The following is a 23,476-nucleotide window of genomic DNA, read 5'->3' as shown; positions in this document are numbered from 1 at the left end:
ATTTTCAATAATGATATAAAATACAGGGTGTTCCATTTAACATTACTGAGAAAATAATGTACTTGCCTTTTGACTCACCCTGTATTTGATATAAAGAAAATTAGCAATATCAATAATTCTTAGAAATGTTGACAATAAATAAAAAAATATGGCATTAATAAACCATTGCTCTTGTGCTTATTTTTATTTATACAGGGAGTTGAACTTGTTACAATTTTCATACAAAATTGGTTATAACTTTGTAAATACCCTGTATAACATTACAAACCTTTATATTTTTGTGATGGAGAAGTTAACAGGATTTCGAATATAAAATAAAATATAGGGTGTTCCATTAAAAAAAAACATAAGTTAGGTCTGCCACTGTGTTATCGAACACCCTGTAACATTCTAACTAATTTTGTAATGTGAAGCTCAAAGGTGTCTAAAATTTTCGTTATTAACTTTTATTGCTATCTATTACTATAGCGGAGCTATTGAGCTTTACCCTATTAATCAATCACCCTGTATAACAAAATAAAAAGTTTATAAGGAAAGATTTACGACACTTTTGCATAATCATTTATTACTAATAAATGCATTTTTTATTCACTTTTTTTAAACCAAGTTGAAAATATAGCTCATGCTTTTTCATTTGACACCTGTGGAGTGGTTCTAACGTCACTTTCTTCTGACATGTTATTGCAAAAAATGCTCTCTGAGATAATCAATTTGAATAATATTTAAACAATTGAATGAATCGCTTTGAAATTTTTATCACATATTAAGCACCAAATAACCCTTATTTAACAAACATTTCAAAGCTGTACACTAATTTTTACAACAGTTATTGCGAAAATATTTTTTTTTGCAATTCCGAATTTTTTCTCAATTATATTAACAATAAATGAGTATATCAAACTTTTTTATAGGGGAAAGCGGGGCGAAATGGGGTGCCGGGGCGGAATAAAGATTGGTATTTTTAAGTAACAATAACGTGCTGCAGCCAAGCGGCTATATAGTCCAGGGCGCATCTGTTTTGAGATGGACGTTGAGAGGTGACTCAAATTTTTTTGCAGAAATTGCTTGAAAATAAATCAAATAATAATATTTGAGTTATCCTCCCTCTCAAAAAGGTCCGAAACATTGTTTAAATAATCAAAATGGCAAAAAATGAAGGAAAAATTCGATTTTATTCTTCGTTTTTTGATTATAACTTTAAAAGTATTTATTTCCGAGAAAAGTTGTACTAACATAAAAGTTGCGTAATTAAATTTCCTACAATATAGAATTGGCAAAAAATTTAAAAAATAGTCACATTAGTTGCAAAATAGCAATAATTGCGAAAAAAACATACAAAATCAAGTATTGGCATTTTAGTTTTTCAACCATTTATGCTACACTTAGGACCTTCATATTTCACCCAAAAAAACTTTATGATACAGTAAAACAATACTGTAAATTTTATTAAGATCGGTTCAATAGATTTTGCAAAATAAATTTCGCAATCCAGCTTTCGCAAAAAAAATTCATTTTTTCAAAATGTTACACGACCGAAAATAAAGCAGATGGCAAGTTGAATTTTTTTGCTTATAAAAGTGTACTGTACCTTTCATCTGCAATTTGCAAAATTAAAATCGATTAATTACCACGGCGTCAGGAAATTTTTTAAGTAAACATTAATTTTTGGTGCTACGCGCAGGACAGCGGTGTTCGATTCACACAAGTTGATTTCCACCAAAATTTCTTTCAATCTTTATCTAATATATTATTTTCTTACTCTATATTTTGTTGTATTTTAATATTTTAATTCCACAAAAATCAAACTAATTTTATTATTGTTTGTGAAATATTGTTTAAACAATTGCATATATTTAAAAATAAAAAACTTTTATTCTCTAAGTTAAAATATATGAACAAAGAAAGTTGTTGCTAATAAAAGTGTTATTTCAAAGGATAGAGTATGTGTTTTTATTTTGCAATAAACAAATTTATTTATTTACATCGAAATGTAATAAAAATTAAAATGTATCAATCATTATCAAAGGTCATTGGAATGACCAATCAGAGCAAACTATCCGCTGTCCTGCGCGTAGCACCAATAATTAATGTTTATTTAAAAAAATTCCTGACGCCGTGGTGTTAATCGATTTTAATTCTGCAAAATTGCAAATGGAAGGTACAATACATTTCTATAAGCAAAAAAAAAAATTCAACTTGCTATCTGCTTTATTTTCAGTCCTGTAACATTTTGAAAAAATGAATTTTTTTTGCGAAAGCTGGATTGCGAAATTTATTTTGCAAAATCTATTGAACCGATCTTAATTAAATTTACCGTATTATTTTACTGTATCATAAAGTTTTTCTGGGTGAGATATGAAGGTCCTAAGTGTGGCATAAATGGTTTAAAACCGTAAAATGCGAATACTTGTTTTTGTATGGTTTTTTCGCAATCATTGCTATTTTGTAACAAGGGTGACTCTTTTTTAAATTTTTAGATAATTCTGTATTATAGGAAATTTATATACGCAACTTTTATGTCAGTCCAACTTTTCTCGGAAATGAATACTTTTAAAGTTATAATCAAAAAACGAAGAAAAAAATCGAATTTTTCCTTAATTTTTTGACATTTTGATTATTTAAACAATGTTCCGGACCTTTTTGAGAGGGAGGATAACTCAAATATTATTATTTGATTTATTTTCAAGCCATTTCTGCAAAAAATTTGAGTCACCTCTCAACATCCAAATGTACTAATATTTTTACAGATGCGCCCTGGTCTCATAAGTAAAATTACATCAATATAGTGAGAATGAAGACCGGTAGGCATGTTTGTCTAGTTCTCTTGACGTTAACCACGTGAATTTATCTTTGCGTGGTTTTTCGCTTATAATTGGTAACTGTTTGTGATTTTATGACCAAGGTAAGTTGCACACGCTTATTTCTTTACAACGTTAGTTGGTAATACTTGTAGGGTGCTTAATTAGCTTTCATTTAGTCTAGGCAAACGTTTTCTTACCAATCGTTTTCGAGTGACCATAGCTTGATGAAATAAATCATGTGCTTGGGGCGGAATGGGGAAGTTCGTTTGGGTGGGGTGGAATGGGGAAGTAGCCCGTTCCGTCCGCACTATTTTTATTAAACAGGAACTCCATATTTAACTACTTTCCTTCTATTTCAGATGGTTTGAGTATACAAAAGGAAGACAAATAGACAGTCATGGTCTACTGAAAGTATGAATAATGCTGTCAAAGCTGTTATTTCTGGTCAAGTAGGTTATTTGAAGGCTTCAAAGCAATTTAATGTTCCCCAAAGTACCCTGGAGAGACAGGATAAGATCCACAGTACCATATTGACAAAACAGCAGGGAAATTTCAAGCTGTCTTTACCGAAAGGCAAGAATATGAGCTCATGAGCTATTTGAAAATTATGGAGTCTCGAATATTTGGTCTAACGATGAAATATTTGCGTACCTTAGCTTATTAGTTAGCTGTAAGAAATGCCCTAGCCCGCACAGATTTAAGAATGAAATCGCTGGCCAAGATTGGGTCAATAGATTTTTAAAGAGAAATTTTATCACTTTGGTAACCTGAGTCAACATCTGGCGCCAGAGCTATGGGAGAGCTGTGGTAGTGATGAACTTAACATAACTTAACATAAAATGACTTTTTAACGTTACTTAATAATTGGACTTAATAATTTCAATTATTAAGTTATTTTTTTATTAATTTCACTAATATTGTAATAGCTACCCCATTGTGCCCCGGTTCAGGGGCAGAACGGGGCAATTGACATTGTTTAATATTTTAGTGACAAATTTACTGTTCTTGTTCTTATAAAAAAATAATATTGTAATATAATATTAACAACATTACAATGAGTTTATATAATGATATGCCTTAAATAATTAATCCTAAATTATTTTTAAAAATCAATTTCAACTTAGTACCCCATTCCGCCCCGCCTTCCCCTACGTCATTTTAAAGCATTTTCCATAATCTCGAAGATATTTGTACTAAAAAAACCATAAGTCTTCCTGTTTTCCATTGATTTGAAAAAAAAAATAAAAATGCCATTTTGTGACATTTAATTGTTTATAAATAAAAATGGCCGCCAGACCCTACGCAGGAAATAGTTACAATTTGCTCTTATAGATACTACCTGTCGAAAAAATGCTTCAATACCCTGGCTGTTCAAGTGTCATGGAAAAAACCTTATTACCCTGGACTAAAAAGCGCTTGCAATAAGATGAAGGCATTATTATGCAATGAAAAACTGGAATAGAAATTGAGAATTGAGATGCTACGCATTTTCTGTTGTCTTTTTATATGGAGTTGAAGCCTCGGCATTTACGGACGAAACTGAAAATTGACTTTGCAGCTTTGAGATGTGGTGTTATCGAAGAATATGGAAAATATCATGGACACAACACGTAAAAAATTCGGAAACATTAAGAAAGATAAAAAAATACTCAACACTATGGAGGAAAGAAAAATGAGCTACTTTGGTCACATATGTACTAAGGAATGAAAACTATGAGTTGGTTTTTAGCGCATTTTTAATTTTAATTAAGAGAAGCATTAAAATATGGCAATGATATGTAGTTCTTTTTCGTACAATAGACTTTTTTAGACATAAGAAACATAAAAATTTAACTAATACAAAAAGCTGTGCGTTAAATATTATGAAAAATCATGGAATACACTTAACACAAAAAAAAAAACACAAAACATTTCCTCGGTGCCAGAAAGTGAAATTGATTTCTACATAGTGTAGTTGGTGATATTATGTAATATTAATAAGAACATACCTAAACCTTATATCACTTGTAGAATAGTCTAGCTGCCGTTTTTTACGAAGATGGTGACTGTAGTAATAAATAATGATAATAATTATTAATAATAAATAGTTAACCGAGAAAAGATTTTATAGATGCACATAAATATTTTATATGGTGATCAAACTACTTGACTCAGAAAAATGGTCATTAAATATATTCAATAAATTATTTCTATCCTTATAATAGTGATGAGTGCGCTAATAAACCAGCAAAATAACGGAAAAGACAACACACATAATATGTTGTGAAATAAAAAGAGGTGAAATAGTAGAGGTGGGAAATTATGAACAAAATCCTATAAATTTACATTAATTTATAGTTGATATAGTAGATGATGTTTCCCGCCTTTAGACATATCGAAGTCAAACTGTCAGACCGAAGACATATCGAAGACAATTTTATAAAATTTACGTCGTTCGTCTGCATAACAGACTATTTTTACTTCTTTGTTTACCATTGTCTATCCCTTTTTTGATAATCTCCCTTATTTCATCCATGACCAAGGTAAAGAACATAGGGTCCAATGATATCTAGTGGAACTTCTGTTATACAGAAGATGGAATAAATTTTTGAGTCTTACACTGTCAAATGCTTCTTCAATAGTCCAGTCGGGTTAGACGAATAACAAGCCTAAATTTAAAATCTCGACTAAATTCCGCTGTTGCGTTAGCCGCCACCTTGATTTTAAACGAGAACCGTTTTGGCTCAATATCTCCGTCATTTTCAAATTTTCGATAAAAAGTATACGAACCAAAATTATTAAAAATGTGATTTTCTATAATTTCTATTGTTACAATTTTTTCGTGCGACCAATATTTTCTGAGTTATGGCAGAAAATAGTGGCAGTTAGAGCATAATTATTGAATTATCTCGTTTATTATTAGTTTTACGACAAAAATGTACCTATACAAAAATTTCTTCATTTTTTTGCTAAAATTAATATTTAAGGTAGTGCGTATGCGGTAATCGCGCGAGTGTAAGACCTGACTGATTTAATAGCAATTGTTTTTTTCAATATCTACGCCATTTTCAACTAAAATTGTTCCAATTATGATTTCCTAAAATCTCTCTTTAAAAAATTTTTTTAATCGGTTGATATTTTCCGAGTTAAGTGCGAAAATAGTAAAAAGAGGTGGGGGGAGCATAATTATTGAATTGAATCTTGTTTCTGAGCTGCCCCAAATTTTATAATTCTATCTTTTAGGGGAGATCAATATTAGTGTAAATTTAAAATGTCGACTGAATTCCGCGGTTGCATTAGCCGCCATATTGATTTTAAAGGAGAACCGTTGTTGCTGAACATCTCCGCCATTTTCAACTTTTCGACAAAAAGGATAGGAACTAAAATTGTTGGAAATGCAATTTCCTACAATTTCTTTTTAAATTTTTTTTTCTATGCGATCAATATTTTCCGTATTAAAGGGGAAAATAGTGAAAGCGGAGGGGAAGTATAGTTATTGAATTGTCTTATTTATTATTAAATTTACGACATCATTGTATATAAAGAAAAATAAAGAGAATTATATTTTATACAATTTTTGAAACTCCCAATGAAACACCAACCAAAGTAAGTACATAAGAGGCATACATAATAACTTATATGCATTAATTTCACTTAATTTTATTAACTAGCTGGTTTTATGGGTTGAAGTTGTCTGTAGATATTTAAAGTTTCATGCCAGCTAATATATTTTTATATTTCAACAATTTCTTTTTAATTTTGCGCTCTGTTGGGGGGAATTTCCTCACTCCCCCCTCGTAGACCCGCCACTAGTTCTCTCGAAAAGTTGTAGTAAATCGTAATTGCAACAATTTCAGTCCTTACACTTTTTGTCGAAAAGTTGAAAATGGCGGAGATATTGAACAAAAACAATTGCAATAAAATCAATCATATCAGGTCTTACGCTCGCACTTTTACCGCATACGTACTACGTTAAATATTGATTTTATCAAAAAAATGAAAGAGATTAAAATCGTACAAAATTTAATTCTCTTCATTTTTATATAGGTATTTATTTGTTGTAAAACGAATAATAAACGAGATAATCCAATAATTCAATAATTTTGCTCAAACTGTCATTATTTCCCCCCCATAACTCGGAAACTATCGACCGCACGAAAAAAATTATAATAAAAGAAATTATATAAAATCGCATTTTCAACAATTTCAGTTTCTACACTTTTTGCCGAAAAGTTGAAAATGGCGGAGATATTGAGCAAAAACTGTTCTCGTTTAAAATCAAGATGGCGGCGAACGCAACGGTGGAATTCAGTCGAGATTCTAAATTTACACTACTATTGACAGCCACTAACGATTAGAGAAATAAAATTTGCGGCAGCTAGTAATACAAGGTCAAATGCTATCCCGACTGGGCTACAAGTCAATCATACATCATAGAAATGCTGGTCTATTATACTCTACTGATTTCTGAGTAGCTTGATTTAGACGAATAATATTGCATCAGTACACGATCTTCTAATAAAAAGAAACCTATTAAACATCTGCTAAATTTCTCCTCAGCTCCAGAATTGCTTGCAAAATTTTCGGTGTAAGTTTTACAGTATCTAAAAGTTTGATGCTATTTTGTTTTCTGGCTGTTTTTTACCGCTATTTTTTAATAATAGAATCAGTTTGCTAGTTATCCATTCTTCGGGCATTTTATTGTGTTTTATAATTTTGTCAAAAAAAATATTGCATATATTGAAAAAGACTCTTGTCCAAAAACTCGTTATTGTTAAAAAAAAATCAGTTATTGATTTAGGAAAAATAAAAAACTTAATATACTTACTCAAATGGATTGTTAGAACTGTTTCCGCCATCTGATTGATTTCTGTCCATATAAGGTACTCCATCATAAGAAGGGCAAATCGTGATCCCAGTTTTGTTCTCTCTTAGAGCTATAGGAATGGTACAAAAGGGCGGATACACTACAGTTTCGTGACGAACTGGATCCGATAGACTTCTTATTACTACAAGTAAGATGGAAAAGATAACCGGCGCCAATATTTCTACCGCAGTTTGTACGGGTTTTCTATACTGAAGCAACCAATTCTTCCACATAAGAAGAATAAACTTGTCCAGGTTCTCCGCCATGGCACCTGAAACCAAAATTATGAAAAATTATTGCCCGCCTTAAGGCTACAAGTCATACATTACACACCACCAAACTTACATGTAACCATCTGGTATTTCTTATTATTTCGAGCGAATTTAACAAAAAAACAAAATGCGAATTCAACTAATATTTATTTTAACGCAATTTAATCACCCATAAATAAAAATTAATTAAAACAATAAAGTCTTGATATAACAAATTGAAACTATTTGTTTAAAATCAATAGCATAAAAAGTTTCATTTTAAAACAAACATTAATAAAAAACCGCTAAACGCCGTAAAAATGAGTGGCGCACGCGCACACAATATTTTAGCTAAAAAGAGCTGATATGAATCTTACGTGGCGCAAAAATGTAGTTTCATTTTGATGGAAAATAAATCTATAGTTTAATGTTAAAAATTGTTTCCATAGTGTTTGCTATATTCAGTGGCGGCTTGTCCTATGAGACAGGTAAGGCAGTGCCTCACCAGTATATCAATCGACTATTTACGTTATTTCGTTGTTTTTTAATCAGTTTTTAAATATAATTTAGCTTTTTGAAATTTCCTAAATAACTTTACTTTTATGAAAAAATTAAAATCGGTATGGCCCTGACTCTTTATCTTATATATCCGTCTTTCACGTGCCATTCCAACTTTCTCAAATCATTATAGTTGAACCTCACACCATCTGCAACAGTATGGGACAACGCCAACAGTAAAACCGACAAAATTTGAAAAATGTGCCACCGATTCTAGAAACAAAATTCATCCATCTTTGAGCCTGGCCTCAGGCTCAGCGGAACGGAATGGGGGAATAGCCGAACTGAACCGACTAGTACATAGTCCTGTCGTCAGGGGGGGTACAACGGCCTCCTTAATTCAGATGGACTTACCCAAGATTTTTTTATATATTTTGACCCGTAGAATACAACTTTTTTGGGTAACAGTTGATCCGGATGTCGATAAGATTGTTATAGACAAAGAACTTGAGGAATTACATAACAGCGATTTCTCGCAAAACAAAACATCTTTTTGTATTTTTTGGGTCATTTTAAGCAAAAAATATTCCTACAAGTTTTTTCGTAGAATGCATAGTTTTCGAGATAACCGCGGTTGAACTTTCAAAAAATCGAAAAATTGCAATTTTTGAACCCGAATAACTTTTGATTAAAAAATAAAGTAGCAATTCTGCTTACCGCATTTGAAAGTTTAAGTCAAATTATATCGGTTTTGAGTATTTGCATTGCTAAAAATTAATTTTTTTATTGTTAAACTAATCTATAAACACATAGTGTTTCCCGTGCCTAATACATGCGTTTTAACGCATGCTACGTAGAAATTGCCTCGCTTGCACTCGTAGCTACTCTACCTACTCGTTCGATTTTAAATGAGAAATCATTGAAAACATCACTCACATACTAGGTGTTTATAGCTTTGTTTAACAATAAAATAATAAATTTCTAGTTTTTAAGTGTTTCAAAAATGTTGTATTTTGTGTTTGTGTTTTTTTTTTGTAAAATATATAACTACATAATAAATTATTTTTCATTATTTATTTGTTACATTTACATCAAAAAGTAGTTTTTAAGTGTTTCAAAAATGTTGTATGCTGTGGTTGTGTTTTTTGTGTAAAATTTTTTTGAACATATTTATCCAAATCAGAGTGAGCAAAAGATTTAAGAGAATAATATTGCAACATGATTCCCACACCCTTAGCTCATTCCCCATATCTTCCACGATTTTTGAAAAAACGCACACTCTTTTATATAAAATTTGAAGTTTTCAATATGGAATTGGAATTCAAAATATCTCTATGCACTGAGGCTGAAAGCATTTGAGTCGATCGCATTCACTGGAAAAGTTTTAGAGAACTCATCGACAGCAAATATTTCTTGAGGATTTTTTGTCCGGAATTCTTTGTGGGGATATTTTGAATAAACATTTTTTGTAGATTATTTGTCCGGGATTTTTTGTGGGGATTTTTTGTCCGGGGATTATTGTGGGAATTTTTTGTCCGGGGATTATTTGTCCGGGGATTATTTGTCTGGGGATTTCTTGTCCAGGGATAATTTGTGAGGATTGTTTGTCCGGGATTATTGGTCGCAGATTCGTCTTAGCATTATGACGTCATAAAATCGACCTTCTGGCCATTAAAGAGAAGCTAACCATAATAATAAAATTCCTCAGGTGTAGTGTGCCTCACCACCTTATACTATCACGAGCCGCCCCTGGCTATATTTGAAGTAAAACGCGCCACAAAAGTGTAACTTTAATAGAGTTTGCATTTTGAAGCTCTTTTTGGCGCGCTTTACTCCAAATTTAGCTAATATTATAGAAAATCTTTCAAAGTAAACTAGAATTTTATTTTATAAAAAAAAATCAAAATATATTTTTGCGCCACGTAATATTCATATCAGCTCTTTTTTAGCTGGAATATTGCGTGTGTCACTTATTTTTACGGGGTTTAGCAGTTTTTTATTCTTGTATCAGGAGTTTTTTAAAGCTTGAATGTATTGTTTATCGATTACACGTTAAGCGTTATAAATGATGGTCGGCTTTGTCGCATTATTGCTCAAATGATCTAGTGATTACGACACTAAATTTGTGATAGGGTAATACGAGTAGGTAGGGAGATAATCCGAGAAAATCTTACATTTTCGAGCCATCCCAATACTTTCTTTTTCTTCAATATTTTTATATCTGTAAACATATCTACAGTCCTTTTCATGATCATTTTTCAGTGCGTAACAAATGATAGGAAAAAGGGTAAGTCCGTGATAATACACATTTATGACATTTATTCTAACATGACATTTTAGTTAAATCTGACAGTTGTCACATTTTATTTTCAATTTGGAATAAAAACAAATCAAATGTGATTCTTGCATTTATAAAATGGTATTTTCTTTATTTTGTATAGTCTTATAAATTATACAGATTATATTTGTAATATTATTATCTAATTAAAAAAAATATTTTTTTATTATGGCGCCATCTATCGACAACTAGAATAACTAGAATAAATGTTATAAAAATGTCACCCACGAAATGCAATCACCGACGTGCCTTTTTTTCTGTCACATACAATTTAAAGCGTTACAAAGAAATCGAAAAACTGTGACGCACTGAAAGATGATCATGAGAAATAAAATAGCAGCTTCCGTTCTTGCTTATTATTCTCGGCTTCTCGGTCATATGATTTTACACAAATCCTGCTTTCGTCTGAAAATCATACATTTTGCAAATTCGCAATGTTCAGTTTTGGTGTCGAAGAAACCAATTTACGCGGTCTTTTTAATTGTCTTCTCCTGTATACTTCTTGGGCACGAACTCTCTTTCTTATCGTCTCAATTGAAACACTTACACCTGCAGCTGCCAAAAGCTGCCTTTTGAGCTTCTTCTTCTTCATCATCTAGCCATTCACGTCCACATCTGAACATAAGCCTCTTCAAATCTTCCTTTCCGTTGTTTTTTGTTGTGCGCTACTTGTAGCCAATTTTTCCCGGCAGTTCGTTTCAGATCATCTGCCCATCTCATAGGAGGTCTGCCTCTGGGTCTTTTATGTGTTGGTATGGTCTCCAGGTTAGAATTGTTCTGTGCTATTTGTTTAGATCGCTCCTATTCTGCGTTCCGCAGTCACTTTGCAGTGTGGGCAGCATATCCCAATATAAAACTTATGGAACCTTGCAGCTCAGTGTTGCCGGTATTAAGCAGACGAACTTAAAGTCCGTCTAAATAGAATATTCCAGAAGTCCAAAACATCTTGATTTGAAAACCTGTGGGTTTTATTATTTTTAAATAATTCATAGATAGGTACTATGAAATATATTTATACGATATTAAAGATATATCATTTGAATAGTAATTCTGTGGCTTGGTTCTAAAAGGGCCAATGTCAAATTTTTGTTTTTTTTTGGACAGCTTTATTTAGCCAGTGTCAATTTATATATTATACATAAAAGTAAAGGTATAAAAATACTTTAAAATTTATTTAATATAAATAAGTAATTGGACTTCGTAAGTCCTAGGTTTTCACCCAAAGTAATCGAAAGTAGAACTGGAAGACGATATTTGAATTTTACCTGTAACTTTGCGTGGATTGATATACGAATTTACTAATTTTGAGTCATTCTTACTAAACTTTGACATTTGTCACCTCATTTGTCATTCTACCCGGTATAATGGCGGAGGAGCTATATTGGCGGTCGTACGGACCGAAAGAAAGATTGCCTAGGTCAAATATCTCACCTTTAGTACCATCCTTGGATTATAAGCTTTCATTTGACACCTCATTTATCATTCTAGCTGGTATAATGATGGAGGAGTTATATTCGCGGTCGGACGGACCGACGGACAGACCGCCTAGGTCAAATATCTCACATTTAGTACCATCCTTGGATCATCAGCTTTCATTTGACACCTCATTTGTCATTCTACATGGTATAATGACGGAGGGGTTATATTCCCGGTCGTACGGACCGACGGAAAGACCGCCTAGGTCAAATATCTCACCTTTAGTACCATTCTTGGATTATCAGCTTTCATTTGACACCTCATTTGTCATTCTACGTAGTATAATGACGGAGGGGTTATATTCCCGGTCGTACGGACCGATGGAAAGACAGCCTAGGTCAAATATATCACCTATAGTACCATTCTTGGATTATAAGCTTTCATTTGACACCTCATTTGTCATTCTACCTGGTATAATGATGGAGGAGTTATATTCGCGGTCGGACAGACCGACGGACAGACCGCCAAGGACAAATATCTCACCTTTAGTACCATCCTTGGATTATCAGCTTTTATTTGACACCTCATTTGTCATTCTACATGGTATAATGACGGAGAAGTTATATTCGCGGTCGTACGGACCGACGGAAAGACAGCCTAGGTCAAATATATCACCTTTAGTACCATCCTTGGATTATAAGCTTTTACTTGACACCTCATTTATCATTCAAGCTGGTATAATGATGGAGGAGTTATATTCGCGGTCAGAGGGACCGACGCACAGACCGCCTAAGTCAAATATCTTACCTTTAGTACCATCCTTGGATTATAAGCTTTCATTTGACACCTCATTTGTCATTCTACCTGGTATAATGACGGAGGAGTTATATTCGCGGTCGTACGGACCGACGGAAAGACAGACTAGGTCAAATATTTCACCTTTAGTACCATCCTTGGATTATCAGCTTTCATTTGACACCTCATTTCTCATTCTAGCTGGTATATTGACGGAGGAGTTGTGATTACAGACAGACGGACGGACAGACGGATGTGGATAATACAAAGTTTTCACATTTTTTCAAAATTGGGTGAAAACAATATTAATATTTCTTGGCAACACTGTTCTTCATAAGAGTCTGTACTGAAAGGTGACCGAGGAACGCAGTATAGCTACATGTCCAGCGTATTCCCATTTCAATGTTAATGATTTTTGTACCACATCGGTGACTTTGTTTTTCTGTCTTATCCATCTGTTTTCCTGTCATTAAGTGATATGCCAAGCATTGCTCTTTCCATCGCATGTTGAGTGACTCTGAGTATGTTCACATTTTTTTATTATTGTCCATGTTTGTGTCCCATATGTTAATATCCATTAACATATGGGAGCATTTTCATTTAGGTAGTATGTAGCTGTAGCTTGGTTCAAGCTTTGGAGCTACTGTTGAAAAATTATTGGGTTTCTTTTAGCTGTTTGGACAATGAGACTATCGTAGCGAGCCTTTGTTACTTTTTGGCGACTTTGCCTTGGCTCTATTTTTAAGCTTTCCTAATTCCTGATAACTAGCAAAGGTTTTTGACACAACGCTATGTGTTACGTCTATGGCTGAAGCTATGTCCCTCTGACACATTCCTTGTTCCACAAGACCAATAATCTTTCCATTTTTACGTATATTTATGTTTCATGTAGGTAGGCATATTTTCTATTTTTTTTCTTTTAGACTTTTTTCTTGCTCTATTTAAATGTCCATTTATTTCGATGTTATTAGTGCTACATAATCTGGTCTAATATATTGACGTTAATATTAAAAATAGAAACGTTAAAAACACTACATGTCATTAATAAAAATTATACAATACCAGCTAATCTTAAAGATAAGGAATAATGAATTTTACATAAAATCTGTCGTATATAAGATAAAATCATTTAATTGATTAACTTTACATAGTGAATGAGTTTTTTCTTAAAAATAAAAACATTTGGAGAATATTTAATATAGACTGGTAGCATTGACAGATAATGAAGTCGTTGCTTAACAAATAACCAATCTAAAGTACTCAGATCGGTATTGGTCGACTACAATGTACAGTTTGTCAAAAGTACAAAAAATCCTAGAGAAAAAACATTATAGTCTAAGAGCTAGTGAACCCTCCGACTAACGGTCGTCCTGTAACGCTAGAAATTTGTCTAGTGATAATTCATAGCACACCAAGGCTAAAAGCCATGACTTGGCAGGCATCAGCCGTGCACGTGTATCTACCAGGTGAATCGAAAAGTGCATAATTTAGGGGTAAAATAAACTTTCTCCTGTAAAGTTTAAATTTAAGTATGTGTTTGAGTAAGTCATTTAGAAGAAATGTGTACAATGACAGGCGATTCTGAAGAGCATAAGACCTTGCCAGGCGAGGGGAAAGATTAGGGGTTTTGCCTAAAATTAATTTTTTTGCATCGAACATTTGTTTTTAGGTTTTTTGAATCATTCCAAACAGAAAAGGTCTTTAGTGATTTTTCTTTTAAGTTAATAGTTTTTGTTATATATCATCATCATTGGCTCGACAGCCCCTTCTGGGTCTTGGCCTGTTCCAGGATTCTTCTCCACTCTGATCTGTTTCGTGCTTTTTTTCTCCAGTTTTTTATTTTTAAGGTTTTTATATCATATTATTTTGTTATATAAGCGATTGAAAATTTTGAAAATTGCTGAAAATGAATTATGACTAGACAAATTTCTAGCCTTACAGGACGACCGTTAGTCGGAGGGTTCACTAGCTCTTAAACTATTAATATCGTCCGCATTCCTCAATTTTGGAGCTTTTGCAATTGAGAAATTTGATTCGGATTAAAAAGATATATATGTCCGAGGCCCAATAATAATAATTAAAATTATAATCCTATATACGATTATTCTGAATTGCACAGATAGATTAGCAAATATACGAGACACAAAATATATATAGTCTAGACGTCTAGGGACACACGGGGGTTTCGTGGCAGATTGCAGTCCATACAATTTTACAACTGATTTTTATGTATTTTAAACCGATGAATCCGAAATTCTTCAACATGATAATCCGAATTTTTGGCACGAATTTTTTATTAGCAATTTAATTATTTAAATGTCTATAACTAATAAACTAATAAAAATAATGTACTATAATAGTATAAACTGTCGGCGTATTGAATATTATTGTCATATATTACTACCCTCCTCAAATAAATGAGCGATCTTATTTTATAATATATTCGATTGAAAAAATCGGTTTATCGCTCGGTATAACGGTATAACTGTCAAAAAAGGAAGAGGATATAGAATGGGAGAGAAGTAAAAATACTCTGTTGCGCAGACGACGTAATATTAATAGCCCAAGATGAATATGGTCTACAAAGATTAGTCCACCGATTTAACAAACAAGCAAAATAATTTAATAAGATAATCTCATCTCAGAAAACAACGCAACAGTAATCAGGAAAGATCCAATCAGATGTAAAATAGAAATTGATGGGATCAGTATTGAACAGGTAGTGGAAATAAATTACCTTGGAATTACAGTATTCAGCAATGGAGACCTGAACAAAGAAGTGAAATATCAAGTATGATCGAAGCGAACATCGGTGGGATATGCGCATTTTATCAATGAAATTCGATATTTATAAGACATTCCAGAAGCCGCTACAGTTAACAACCCATTAATCATTCAGAATTAGTCGACGGATATTAGTACAGTTAAAATAATTAAGACGATAACTGGACGATAATGATTTAATGAGTAAAATTTAAAGTTTTTTCTACTTTAATGACAAAAAAAGCAAGCTCATTAACAGATCACGATTAAAAATTATTTTGCACATCATATTTGAAACATTATTTGGTTGAAAAATCTCATTTTTTTGGCAAAAAAATATATTAACTTGTCTGGACTAAATTACAGTTTTGTTTATCTTAAAAGGGATATGTTACTATCAACATTCACACAGTGTTGCCAAACTGAATTTTGTTATTTTGAGTGTAAATTTTCCCAACGATCTCCGAGGGTACAAACAAAAAGCAAAAATATACTAACAGGATGCCTGAATAACACAAGATTAAGTCGAAACCTATATTAACACTGAGATTAAGTCAAGAATTTATAAAACCAGTGTAAGACCAATAATGACATAGGCAAGAAAAATAAGATTGGATACAGCCACAACGACTACTAGAAACGGCAGCGATGATAGAACTGTGAAGGATTAGAGGAACTACGTTGAGAGATGAAATAGAATGACGAAATCAGAAGAAAATGTATAAACGAATTAACGAATGTAGACTGGATAGAAAAAAAATGAACGGCCATATTAAGCAGAATGGGGAGGCCAGTGCGGTCAAAATAGCAAGATATAAATCACCAATCGCCAGAAGACGTACCGCACGAACGCGCAAAAGATGGAGCGTACAACCTTCCATAGAGGTATCAATCCTCCACCGAACAAGCAGAATTGCTTGCTTATAAAGAACAAGAAGAAGAAGACAATAATAGAGAAACGAATAGTTGTCTGAACAAAAAAGATACAAAGCTATACGATATCAATAGGGCAGACATCAGCGTGAAAAAAAACAGTAGATAGGAAACCATATTTAATAATTTCAAACAATTGGGAGATAATGCCAGTGACGATATCTAATTTTTTACGAAAATATTATTTTTTTACGAGCGTGCAAAAATGTCTACTTTCGCGCACCCGTTTTAGTTTAGAAAGTTTTACTTTTCCGCACGTGTGTTACTTTTCCGCACGCGTTTTACTTTTCCGCACGCGTTTTACTTTTCCGCACGCGTGTTAATTTAGATATGTTAATAAGGCCTTAAAGTAATTATAATACATGCAATAAACTAATATTTAGATATTATTTACTAATTTATTTCAAATATATCTTATTGTGTTCATGTTTTAATGAAATTAACGCGAAAATTCGATGAAATAAAATAATTTTGACATAATATTCGAAAATCAAATCAGTAGACAATAACAGTGGTTTTGAATCGTCGTCATGGAAACCAAGATCGTCGTCATGCTAACCAATTATGCTCAGAGTTTGGTTTTGACAACCAGGGCCTATTTTACCACTAGGCCCGTGAGGTGAGGCCCCTGCCTCGGGTCCGCATTTTAATGGGGTCCGAAAAGATCACTAAAAGAATATTTTTATTGAAAAAACAAAATAACTTTTCAGAATTATTTCATCTAACAAACAGGAAATGTTAAATGGTAACAAATTAGGTTAGAGTTATATCCATAAACCATAAACCGTTCTTATCATAAAACTGCAATAAGAGTAGGTAGATTGCCTTGTCGGTATTAATAACAATAAGCAAAATTTAAACACCACTCCGAAGATTTAACAAGATGTAGGATTAACAAGAGGTATCGGCACGTATTGTCATAATATATATTTATTTGAAATGAAATTGTAAATTTAATATTTAGTTTGATGTTTAATGTCGTTTTCTGAAAAGATAAGGTATTGCATTAGTCGTTTTATAAATTTCTTTTAACACTTATTTTTCTTAACTAAGTAATTGTTTCGTTATGATCATTCGATATATCGTTACAAATATTTAAGTGGCAGTGAAAAACGAAAAAAGCAAAAACTAAGAGAACAGAAACGGCAGGCACAAAAAGATGCAATATTATCATATTTTACACCCCACAACAGTGCGCAAAGAGAAAGTTCGTCCCCCCATCCTGTTCCTCTTCTTCTTCTACGACACTACAGTCCAAATTGAGCCTTGGCCTTCTTTATTTTTCGCCTCCACCCTTGTTTAAGTATCAGTCGCTGCTCTTCTCCATATACGAACTCCTAAAAAAGCTTGTGCATCGCTGCTTACTGTGTCTTCCCAACGCTTTATTGCATCCTTTGCTGCATACTAGCGTTAAGTGCTCTTTGTGGTAGCCTATCCTCTCCCATTCTTATCACATGTCCGGCCCATTGCAATCTTTGTATTCTAATGAAGTCTGACAGGGGTGTTTCCTTATAAAGTTGATAAAGCTCGTTGTTGTATCGAATTCTGAAGATTCCGTTTTCACTCACAGGTCCTAGTATTCTCCTCAGTACTTTCCTTTCGAACGTGTCGAGTTTATTTTTTTATGTTTCTTTCAGGGCCTATGCTTCACTGCCATAGCATGTTATTGGTCGAATTAAGGTTTTATATATTCTCATCTTTGTATTTCGGTGGACACTTTTAGACCGAAATATATGGGAGAGGGTAATATAAGCTCTGTTTGCTTGCGTTAATCTCTTCAGTATTTCCCCTTCATCTCTTCTTCTTATCCATCGGCATATATTTCTGCTCCCAGGTATGTAAACTCTCCAACCGTTTCAACGTAATCTTCATGCATAATGTTTTGTGGGACTATATTATTTCTTCTCGTCTGTATCATTATTTTTGTTTTTTCTGTATTAATTTCCAGACCTAACCTTTTCGTTTGCGTTTTTAACTCGGCGTATGTTTCCGAAGAGAAATTCCACGGTGTTGCACTTTAAACAGTTAAACAATGTTTAATTGTTTAATTAAAAATTTTATTTATTTTTAGTAAAAATTTAAATTTCTGGTGCAACTATATTTCTATTAAATAATTACTACATTTAAAAAAGTTATTATTATTACTATTAAATTTATAATACACCTCGTATTTTTATTAAATTTTTGTTAGGGAACCGAAAATTATGTAGTGCCTCGGACCTGATTTGAAGTAAAATAGGCTCTGTTGACAACCTTGTCAAATATAATTTGTGTATGTATTTTTATATTAATTACATTAATTGATTAAGATTTGGTCATTTTTTAAAGACTCATAGAAAAAATATTGTTCCTAACGCTTGCAGAAAGTCTCTTTTCCGCACTCGACTGCTTGCCGAACTCCCGCTTCGCGTCGTTCGACAAACTACAGTCGCGTGCGGAAAAGTATGACTTTCTGCACTTGTTAGGAAATATATTTTTTCTAGGGCCGTACGTTTGGAAAAAAGCCACAAAAATAGAGTTATATCAATTTTTATTTAGAAGTGAAAATACACAAATTAATTCTTTGACAAGGTTGTCAAAACCAAACATTCAATATAATGGGTTACCACGACGACGATATTGGTTTCCATGACGACGATTCAAAACCATTGTAATTGTCTACTGATCTGACTTTTAAATATTATGTCAAACTAATTTTATTTCATCGAATTATCAGTAGTAATTGCACAAAAGCTCTAAAATTCTATATTAATTTTAGAGATCGAGTGCAATTTGTTGCGATTATTTCATGAATAAAACTGTTTAACACCAAAATTGTATTGTAATTTATTTATGTAAGTACAAATTGGTACAATTAAACACACAGTTGTTATAAATATTAATTTGATGGTTGAAAGTCATCACTTTTATAATTTTTAAAACATTAATTTTCATTAATGTCACTGAATGTATCTTTTCGTCGCAACGAAGGGCATCTGACGTAATATACTTGACGACTGGAAATTATAAAAAATTATCGGGTATAATATCACAAGAGAGTGAGAATAAATTGAAAATCATGCGACAGTTTTTCGAAAATTTGTTGTCTGGCAATAGACACGAGAGCCCGCAGGGCTATTGCCCAATGACAACAAATTTGAGTAAAAATGAAGCATTATTTTCTTTTATTTTTACTGTCGTGTGATATTCGTAAGATTATTTTTTAATACGTATATTATGGATATTTTCTTAAATGTGACAGTTGTCAAAACTAGGAAACTGGTTGCAATTAAACAGAAACAATCTACTTAAAAAAATTCTATTGGTAATTTTCTATACGCTGTGAGCTCGTACGTAGAGGGGATATTTACAAATTCGCGAACGCCAGTAGTGACAAGTTTGTAAACGTTTACTGGAAATTTGACATAAATGTCAAAGTGATTAATTTAAAATTAAAATTAAAAACATTAATTATAAACAATATTAGTTGGTCAAAGCTGTGGTATATATTTTTACCTTAAATATACTTACGTTTTAAATACTGAATTTAAGTTTTTTTAATGTTCCGTAATATCTAATTATAAATAATCTATTATAATCTTAGCGCCATCTACACGATTATTGTCAAAGTATCCGAAGTAAGAAATTGATATTTTATCAATAGAACGTCAAAATGATTAGAAAAATCTTAAAAAAATCGATTAAAATTTAATTACTTTTTTGCATTGTAAATATTAAGCGATAACAATTAAATAATAAATTTAAAAATTACCGGTAAAAGTTGAATTAGTAACCGCTAGGAGCGACACCAGCGAAGCTCAGAGCGTATAGCAGATAATTCTCAGTATAATTTTAATCTGATTGGACAGAATTAAAAACGTGATCAAATATCTTACTATACGATTGGAAGTTAAAATCATCAAAAAATAATCGATTTAATTTAGATTTATGTAGCTTTCTATTGGTCAGAATCTCCTATGAATGAAATAATCGCGCTAATTTCATTAAAACATGAACACAATACGATAAACTTGAAATAAATTTATATAAGTAAAAAATATATAAACATTAGTTTATTGCATGTATTATAACAGGGGTGGCCAATCTACTTGACAGTCCGAGCCATTTTTATAATTTGAAATTTTTCGCGAGCCTCAATTAAACAATTATATATTATGTAAAAGTGTAAAAAAGCTATTAAATTTTTCTCTCGCTGTTTGGAGTTCACGATTTTTAAAGTGAAATAAAATGGTTCACATCGTTGTTTCAAATATGCAAATAATTCTACAAGCAGCCTTTACTAATTCAGGATAAGGATAGTTCGATTCTTCATCATCCTTACATTTTTTTCTGGGACGGTCTACTGATCTTCTATCGTCTCTCAGAAACACTGTCTTCCTCTGATCTACCACATCACCTGCCCATCTAATCTTAGCGTTTATATATGTCTGACGATGTTTTTAGTACCATACACAGTCAGCATATCAGCTTTGCGGCGCCTTCTCCACTCTTCTGCCAATTCATCTCTTTGAGGGCCAAATATCATTCTGTGAACTTCGCTTTCAAATACCAGCAGCTTGTTTATTTCCTGCTGATGTAGGGTCCAAGTAGGGCGAATAATTGGCTGTACAGTCGTAATTTAGATTATCTCTTTGACAGCTTAGGTCTTAATAATGACGATAGGGAATATAATGCTCTATTCCACGCAGCTATTCTTGCTGAGACTTTTTTTAAATGTGCTCGTCATCTGTTATTACAGATGACAATGTTCCCTAGATATTTAAACCCTTTTACTACTTCGAAGTTGTGGTCATTAATAGGTATGTTCTGCCTAACTATTGGTCTTGGATTTTTGGTTACTAGCATGTATTTCATCTCCTCTTCATTTATTCGAAGGCTCAGACTACCTGTTTCTTCCTCGAGTTGTGAAAACACCTCTCTCTCGTCTCTTGTAGAATGAGCGACTGCACCTATATCTTCAGCAAAGGTCAACAATTGTTTTTATCCTGGATTCGCAAATCCTCATGTCAGCTCAGATGATATTTTACCTATTACATATTCTAAGGCCAAATCCCACATAACAATTTCATGTTCTTAGTAGATTCATAGAACATACTTTTCAGAAAAAGTATATACTTAGAATATGCGTAATTACCATTGCGAATGTGCAGAGCATATACTGAGTATATACTACATTACAGTACTTAAACGTTCTATGTATATACTTAGAATGTACTACCGCACTTCTTTTCAGTATATACCAAGAACATACTTTTTAGAAGATTCTAAGGAGGTGCTATAAACCTTCTATTTATATACTTAGAATGTACTATCGCACATATTTTTAGTATATGGCAAGAATATTCCAAGGAAGTGCTATATACCTTCTAGTTATATACTTAGAATGTACTATCTCACATATTTTTAGTATATGGGAAGAATATTCTAAGGAAGTGCTATATACCTTCTATGTATATACTTAGAATGTACTATCGCACATATTTTTAGTATATGGGAAGAATATTCCAAGGATGTGCTGTATTTTTTAGAAGTATGTTTTCAACATCACCCAGTCTCATCCTATAGGTTCTACCAAAGAATACTAAGTATTCTTTGGTTCTACTAATATATTATATTTACATATTCTAATTGCATATGAGAATGTAGTTATTACATTCTACAATATTACGTAAAAAGTAAGTATAAAATATATAAACTTTAGTTAGTTATATAGGTACCTATGTATAATAAATATTATATGGGTAAGTAGCCTATATATACAATATAAGTAATATATTTAGTTATTATGTGCACATCAAAATAAAAATGCTGCTTATATAATTATATAATAGCCAAATATATATAATATGTATGTAAATTACTAAAATTCATAGGTATCTATATACATTATACATACTTTTACTTACTAGGTATTTAGGAAATATTGAAGTACCAATATCAATTTATTATTTTCAAACTGCTTTTATGTTCTTAAAAATGTTTTAGTCCTTGTAGCTAGAAATACTTGGTCCTACCTAACAGCGTAGACATAAATGCATAACTGTACTGGAAACTATTTTCATATTTTGCTCTTTTGTTACCTACCCCCTTCCCTTGTGCAGGTATAAAATGCAATGCAAGGGTCAGAATGACAATGAATGGCCGTTTCCGGATTCCCGAAAATTATAGGTAAAAATACTTATGGTATAAGCTCAAATCAAAATGGTATATTTATTTCAACTGAAAACGAAACGAGAATTTCTCATTTTTCTTCAATAGAATTAAGTTTTAAACTTTTTACCATACAATTAAAACGGTTAAAAAAAATGAATTAGATAGTTCACTAGTACCTACCAAAATACATAAATTTGATTAATTATTCTTAACGCGAAGTTGATAATCTATAGGCTAACATTATTCTTCTTCCTATAGGTACATACAGTATATTCTTTTTAAGATATTTTAAAAGTATATACAAGTATGTGTTAAGCATATACTAAGAATATTCGATTAAGGTATATTCTAAGAATAAACTTTTACGAACATTCCGAGATACTACGTACCCGAATGTGCTCAGTATATTCGGTGCAAGAATATTCTTTGAGGCACATGCAAAGAACATGAAATTTAGAATGTTTTTTATGGTACATGCTATGCTTGTACTACGCATATACTAAAAAGGATATACTTCGACGAATGTTGGTAGGATATGCTTAGAACATGATGCGAACATCATTGTTATGTGGGATTGAATAGCAACAATCCTAGGGGTTCTCCTTGTCCAAGTCCTGATCTTACACTTAGTCTTTTATATTTGTTGGCGGTAATTTAAGACATTTTGCACAAAAAAAATTAA

At 32.2% G+C, this 23,476-nt stretch overlaps 1 protein-coding gene across 6 annotated transcripts in view; it reads right to left on the bottom strand.

Annotated features, from left to right (window-relative positions):
• Positions 1-23,476, bottom strand: part of LOC126892156 (phospholipid-transporting ATPase ABCA3-like) — a 361,018-nt gene that overhangs the window by 164,309 nt on the left and 173,233 nt on the right. For all 6 annotated transcript variants that reach the window (XM_050661619.1, XM_050661614.1, XM_050661615.1 and 3 more), the window contains exon 2: positions 7,609-7,918. In XM_050661619.1, the coding sequence (XP_050517576.1) occupies positions 7,609-7,913 (305 nt within the window). In that variant the 5' untranslated portion in view covers positions 7,914-7,918. The remainder of the gene's footprint in view (positions 1-7,608; positions 7,919-23,476) is intronic.

The sequence above is a fragment of the Diabrotica virgifera genome, chromosome 9 (assembly GCF_917563875.1).
Source record: "Diabrotica virgifera virgifera chromosome 9, PGI_DIABVI_V3a".
NCBI classification, from domain to species: Eukaryota; Metazoa; Arthropoda; class Insecta; order Coleoptera; family Chrysomelidae; genus Diabrotica; species Diabrotica virgifera.
The sequence above is the reverse complement of the archived record's forward strand: the minus strand, read 5'-3'. Positions and strand labels throughout refer to the sequence as shown.